Source organism: Heterocephalus glaber, unplaced genomic scaffold, assembly GCF_053883595.1.
Source record: "Heterocephalus glaber isolate CG9 unplaced genomic scaffold, H.glaber_assembly_v1.0 deba00000594, whole genome shotgun sequence".
NCBI lineage: Eukaryota > Metazoa > Chordata > Mammalia > Rodentia > Bathyergidae > Heterocephalus > Heterocephalus glaber.
This window is the reverse complement of record NW_028258151.1, coordinates 20365892-20372695: the sequence shown is the minus strand read 5'-3', so window position 1 is coordinate 20372695 and position 6804 is coordinate 20365892. Positions and strand designations below refer to the sequence as shown.

At 60.7% G+C, this 6804-nt stretch overlaps 1 protein-coding gene across 1 annotated transcript; it reads right to left on the bottom strand.

The window, feature by feature from the left end:
- Positions 1 to 992: 992 nt before the first annotated feature.
- Positions 993 to 2076, bottom strand: Phlda2 (pleckstrin homology like domain family A member 2). The gene is made up of 2 exons (XM_004852623.3): positions 1559 to 2076; positions 993 to 1288 (listed from the first exon to the last, which is right to left on the bottom strand). Exon 1 carries the CDS (start codon positions 1964 to 1966, stop codon positions 1571 to 1573), a length of 396 nt encoding a protein of 131 aa, XP_004852680.1. The 5' UTR covers positions 1967 to 2076; the 3' UTR covers positions 993 to 1288; positions 1559 to 1570.
- Between the last annotated feature and the right edge of the window lie 4728 nt (positions 2077 to 6804).

The window sequence follows — 6804 nt, the reverse complement described above, 5'->3', positions numbered from 1 at the left end:
AGGCTCACACACAGCCCTGGAGATGGGAGCTCTCTACAGCCCACAGCCCTACCCATAAGCACAAGCAGGTTGGTTTAAAAGATCAGGGAAGCAAGGCTTGAAGAGATGTGTTGGGGAACCCAGTTACACACCAATTCCCCCAGACCTACACTGGGGATGCTACCTTGGCCCATCTCGCCATGACCCTCCCTGATGGGCACCCCTGGCCACCAGCCCTGAGCCAGGAAGGCAACAAGACCTGACAGCTGGGGGCCAGCTCCAGCCCCTCACCCCCACCCCAGCCTTGGTCTGCCTGGAGAAGGGGCCCTGACATAGGGCCGCCAGGCCAGCTGTGAAGACTGAGTGACCAATCTGGAGAGAATCAACCAATGGACTGGGGCTACAGAAGCTTCTGATACCCTGAGACCATGCAGGCCCTCTACCCCCACACTGACCTCTTTTGAAAGAAGTTGTTAAAACTTGGAATCCCTTGGGCCGGGGATTTAGCTCAGTGGCACCGAGCTTGCCCTGCAAGTGCAAGGTCCCGAGTTCGATCCCCAGTACCAAAAAATAAAGAAGAGCACACGGGGACAGAGAGGGGACAGAGAGGGGACAGAAGGCCTTCCGGTGGGTCTGCCAGCCACTCCTGGACAGGTGGTATGTGGGTGGGAGGTGCAGTTGAGGACAGCCACCTCCACTGGCAGCAGCTCAGGTCTGGGGGATGTGTGCTGGCCTCCCCTCCAGCGCCAGTTAACTGCCCAACTAAGCACTGCTACCGGCCATGTCCTCCGCCAACCACACCCAGGAGCAGAAGGTAGCCAGGCCACACCCAGGGCACTTCCTCTGGGGAGGCTGTGGACCTGGCCCGGAGGATGACGGTGGATATTCATTCAAAGCAGGTTTCCATGCCCTTTCTGAGCAGCCCCGCCTGCAGTGTCTCCAGACTGAGACTAGATGAGGGTGTCCCTGTCCCCAAACCTCCCCGAAGAACTCAACTGAGCCACAGCCACTGGTAGAAAAAAGAATTCATTTATTTGGAATGAGACTCTGGTGCAAAAACAAAATATTAAGACAGAACGATTTGACGACAAATAACCATCAAAATAAATACATAGTCCAATAAGTTAACATGCCCGCGCAGCAGGCGAGGTTCCGCAAGCATGGAAGGCCCTTCGCAGTGGGCAGGGAAGCGGCCGTCTTGTCCTCGGGAGATCAGCGCGTGGGTGGCCCACTCGGGCTCCCGCTGTCCCTGGTTCCCGCCCGACGCGGCCATACGGCCGGTCCGGCCTGACTGGTGCCGTGTGTGGCCCTGTGGAAAGAGGACCGGGTCAGGGAGCTGTGCGGGAGGGGTCTGGGTGCCGCCTGTGGGTCCCCTGGGGGCAAGGGGAGGCCTCTGCCGCGAACCTGAGACACTGAGATCGCGCGGCGCCAGGGCCTCTTTCGTAATTGTCCCTAAGGCGAAATTGTCCCCGACGTTTGAAGTTTTCCCCAAGGATGCGGGTCTCCGGCTAGAAGGTCTCGGCCCGCACCCTCCAGGGCGTCCCAGAGAACCCGGCCGACGGCTCAGGGCGGCACTCACCGAGGCGCGGGCTCAGGGCGCGCGGGCCGTCCGGGGCTCGGGCTGCGCGGCGGGCACGGCGCGCTCCTGGCGGCTGCGGAAGCCCTCCAGGGCGCGGCGGTTCTGGAAGTCGATGAGCGCCAGCGTGATGGCCGCATTCCAGCAGCTCTCGCCCGCGCAGCGGAAGTCGATCTCCTTGCGGTCTGTGGTGACGATGGTGAAGTAGACGTACTTGCCCGTGCGCTCCACGCAGTCCACCTTGAGAATGGAATGGAAGCGCAGCTCCTTGGGGCGCGCACCCGGCCCGGCAGGGAAGAGGCGTAGGCGGTCGGGGGTAAGTACGCCTCGCTTCTTCTTCCACAGCTGGAATAAGCTGTCGCTGCGCTTCTCCAGTTCGCCCTCGCGCAGCACCTCGCTGGGGGTCTTCATGTCTCAGGAGAGCTCAATCGGCGGAGGAGACGACAATGAGCTTCGGAGGGCCGGGTGGCACTTATATGCGCCCCGCCCGGCAGGCCACGCCCCGGCCCGTCCACTGCCCTGCAAGCCACGCCCCCGAGCCCACCCCGCCAGGCCCAGTTCTGCGGGCCGGGGGGGCTGCACGCCGTCTCCCTAACCCTGATCCACCCGGGTCCGCCTCTCAGTCCCTGCGGCCCTCGCCCCTCCAGCCCCCGACGTCCCAGCTGCTGGGCCCGGTGGGGTGACTCGCGGTCCCCACCCGCCCGGGCGCCGACTCCGCAGAGGAATGCGCTGCAGCCGGCCCTGCCCGCGGTGACTCACACGCTGGGAAGCCCCGGAAAGCTCCCGCGAGTCCCAATCCCGGACGGGAGACGGTAGGGCTCGGACCCCATCCCCAGGCTCCCCGAAATCCAGCCCTGCCTCTCCAGAGATCCTGGGGGCAGAGGGTCGCAGCCCCCCTCGTTCCTCCCCAGACTTGGCTGTCCAATCCCTCTCGGGGCGCCACTCGGACTTCCCAAAACCCTCTCCAGAAGCGACCCTAACCCCCACAGAGCTTTCCCAACTTGCCACCCAGAGGTTGCACCTGGAGGGACCCCCTCCCTTCCCGGAGCCCGATTTTCCTTCTATAAAATGGGGATAGTGACCTTTACTAAAGTGGGCAGCTCGGGAGAGGGGTGAGAACAGCACCTCAGTGCTCAATCTCAGATGTCTGGAACTGGGAGACAGTCTCCCCGGGCCGAACAACCCTGTCGGCAGAGCCCCGAGAGCCGGGAGCTGGGAGTAGAGGGGTACGCGGGGTGCGGGGCGGACCCTGGGGACAAGCCTCCGGGGGCGGGGCGGTGGGGGTGGCTGAGTCATCGCCTACCGGGCGGTTTTATTTACTCTCTTCCTTTAAAGGGTTTAATTGGAGCAGGAAGCCAACGCCAGCTCCTCCTGGGTTCCCAGGGGTGGGGGTGGGGACTACTGAGAGGCTCTGGGGACCTCTGTGGGTCGGGCTGCTCCCAGCGCCCCCACCCAGCTGCAAGGAAGCTCTAGGCTAGAGATGAGAACCAGTCACCCCCAGCCTCAACACTTTCAGGGATGGTGCAAAGTAAAAGCATAGGTCCCTTGGTTCAAAAATTTCAGGGCAGTGACAGCAGAGCCAACAGCGCTCCACCCTCATCACGACTCTGGGCAAGCCCCCTACCTTCCCAGGGTGCAGCGAGGACCCTGGCCCTTCAGGGCCCCTTGGAGGAATAAAAAAGCCCAGGACCAGCTTCAGTAGATGGCATCCAGGTGGTGGCTACCCAGTAGTCCCCACTTTCGTGGCCAGAGGACCCTAGGTGGGTGGAAGGGCGGAGTGCACAAGAGGCAGAACTGGGTTGACCAAGGATTCTGGCTGTGGAGGGCAAAGACATCTGCAAACTGCTGTCAGTGCATCTACTCTGCCTGGTCCTGTGAGTGAGCCCACCAGAGGCTTCGAGGATGGCGAGACATTCCCAGCAGGAACCTTGGCTAAGAGGTGGTGAGTTCCCTGTCACCGCAGGCATCCCAACCCACTGACCAGCCTTTGGCAGCTGGGGGATCCCAGCATCAGGCCTGGGGAGACTGTGGAGGATGTAATTCTCCCTGGGGTCTCTCACTCAGCTTCTGCAGGGCCTGGGATGCAGGCAGTGAGGCTGAGCAAGAGACTCCTCTGGGGAGTGGGGGCCCAGGGAAACCACCATGACAGGTGCTCAGCACCCTGTCTGGAGCCCCCAGGACCCACCAGCTTGCCTTCCTGCCAGGGACCAGTCAGTGGAGCTTTGTTCCAGGCCTCCCAGACCTTTGGCATTGCCTAAGCACCTACTGTGTGCCTGGCTGGGGCTGGATCCCAGAGGAGAGAGGGGAGGGGAAGGGAAGGGAGCCCCATCCTCCCCAGGAGTAAACTGGAATGTGTTCCCCAGGAAACCCTGAATGCCCAGTCCGTATGCATTTGCCGGGCATGGTGCCTGTCCTTTACCTACTAACCCAGAGAACACCCCAACATGGGCATTCTGATCCCACCTCGAAGGTGAAAAATAGGGCCTAGGGAGGACAGAAAAGTGGGGGAAGAAGTAGAAGAGACAGAAAATGCTAGAGTAGCAGGGCATGGTGGTGTACTACTCTAATTCTAGCACTAAGGGAGGCTGAGGCACAGGATCACAAGTTGGACTCCTGTCTGGGCAATTTAGTGAAACTCTCAAAATTTTAAAAAGAAATAAATAAAAGTGGGCTGGGGATGTATTTCAGTGGTAGAGCCCTGGGTCCCACCCGCAGTACATACCTTGGAAAAAAGAAAAAGAGAAAGTGCCAAGGAACCCTTAGAAGGAAGGAAGTGCTAGGGGTTCAGAAGAGGACAGGAGAAGCTTGTAAAGCAAGCGAGGACCCTCTCTTTGCCCTCAACTCTGTTGTTCTCAAGGGAGGCTGGGAAACTCACTGCCCCATGGGAAAGGGGCCAGCCTGGACTCTTGGACAGGGGGCTGGTGCAGAAGGGAGCCGGGAGCCCCTTCCTCAGGGGCTTCCTGCCACCTCACCCAGGCCCCTCTCTGCTGTTCCCCTTGGAGACAAGCTTAAGACTGGAGGTAGGTGACAGCCTCTCTAGCTAATGTACACAGGGGAGGGGGCTGCCAAGGCAAAGCTCACTGTCAACTGTCCCGATGAGCCCTGGCTTGGCCTGTGACTAGCCCCACAGCTGTGTGACCTCCCGATCTCGTGCTTGGTCAAGCCAGCAGGAACCCACTTGGACCCTGGGAGCTGCTCAGGCTACAGAGGACTTCTAACCCTAGCAAAGCCCAGAGGAGTGATTGTCCCATTTATAGGTGCTCCGAGAGGAGAGGGGACATGCCAAGGTGTACTGCCAGGAAGAGACCCTGTCCCTACCCCCAGGCAGACCATCTGAGGGTGGGGACAATGATACTTCTTTCTTGGGCTGTTGGGGCTAGCAGTGAGGAGGAGGCAAAGCTGTGACATAGCCCCAAGTAGAATCCTTTGAGGATGCCCTTCCAGCCACTTGACAGCCAGGAGCCAGATCCTCCAGCAAATGGAGACAGGGCCCCCAGCCTCCAGCTGGGAGCTGGCGGGTGTGGGTGCCCAGCGTGCCCAGCAGGGCTCAGGCCTAATGGGTGCTGGAGACGGAGAAGCGCTGGCAGGGAGGCCAGTGTGACCTGCCTGGTTACTCTGTGTGGCCTCATTTCTGCCTCATGGCCGCCCTAGAGGTGGAACTCAGACAGGACAAGTGCCTCAGCCAGGATCACACAGCAGCCCTTGGGGTCCAGACCCAGGGGCAGCTCCATAGCACCAAGGCCTGGGCTGGAAACAGCCAGCCCTCAAGCCTGGAGGGGCTGCTTCTCAGATGCGGAGGAGCCGCGCTGGGATCTGCGCAGGCTGGCAGGTTAGTGGCGTCAGACAGCGTCAGTCCCAGCCAAGTTTACTAATATTTATCCGAGGGGTTGCATCAGGCATCCACGTGGAGCCAGGGAGAGGCCCCCAGCCGAGACAGGCATCTCTGGTCAAACTAGGTCCCCCCACACATCCAGCCTGGCACTGGCAAGCTCTTCTGCCCAGCTGTCTGGCCCTCGGCACAGGAGCCCGGCAGTGTGGGGCCCTTGGGCAGCTGGGGGATGGGGAGACCTCTTTGAAACTCCCTGAGTGAGGTCACTTCCCCCGTGGTGACAAGGCCAGTCCTTCAGGCACTTGCCCAAGCAGCCAGGCTATGCGGCCAGCCTGTGAGGAAGCTGTGTGTCATGGGGCCTGGCCCAGCACCTGGGGCTCCATGCCTCCCTCTTCCGGTGGGTAGCACACTCAGGAATAGTCCCTGCTCCCTACTGGGAAGACCTCTCCCTCACCTCCTCAGGAAGCCCTCCCAGATTGCCAGGGCATACGTTGGGTCCCTGAGCCTGCTCTGGCATGAACCTGGGGAGGCTGGGGCAAGTCCAGGCTGCTGGAGTCTCAGTGCCTGGGAGGCACCCGATGCCACCTAACCTGAGCCTGACATGGCCCCTGGGCCAAGGGCTGTGACTCAGGCCTGCCCCGGATCTCTCACCTCCCAGCCACGGCCTGAGAAAAGCAAGAGGCTGGGCGGAAGGCCGGCTGGCTGCCCCACCTGGCTTCGGCACTCAGTCTGGCATGGCCTCAGAGGCTGTGTCCTCTCTGTCCTCTTGTCTGGTTCCTGATCCCCTTGGGAGCATAGAGGCTGCTGTCAGGACAGCTGCCAGGCCTGGTCCTGTGAGTGAGCCCACCAGAGGCTTCGAGGATGGCGAGACATTCCCAGCAGGAACCTTGGCTAAGAGGTGGTGAGTTCCCTGTCACCGCAGGCATCCCAACCCACTGACCAGCCTTTGGCAGCTGGGGGATCCCAGCATCAGGCCTGGGGAGACTGTGGAGGATGTGATTCTCCCTGGGGTCTCCCACTCCGCTTCCAAAGGGCCTTCACTGTCCTTCAAGGGTGCAGGACAGGCCTGGCCTCAGAAGGTGTCAGGGACAAGGTGGGAAACAGTGCTCTACCCAGAACACCTTTCCCCTTTGTAGTCCTTAGTGAGCTCCTATTTATCCCTCAGTGCCCAACTTGGAAGTAACCATTAATCCCTGGAATGCAGTAAGAGTATCTTTGGGGCCCAGCCCAGGCATTCAGAAAATGCACTTGGAAACAGGTAGCTAAATGATTATCTACCTCGTTGTTCAAAAGACATGATCCCATGTGCTCATCTGTTAAGACCTTGCACCCAAATTGAGGGGTGTGGTGGGAGATGGGTGGGGGCCTTTGCTGGGCTGATGTGGGTGCAGGGCTGGACAGGGGTGGATGTGGAGCCTGC

Bases quoted from the DNA above. Each gene is read 5' to 3' on its own strand.
- Phlda2 (XM_004852623.3), bottom strand. From the start codon at position 1,966: ATGAAGACCCCCAGCGAGGTGCTGCGCGAGGGCGAACTGGAGAAGCGC.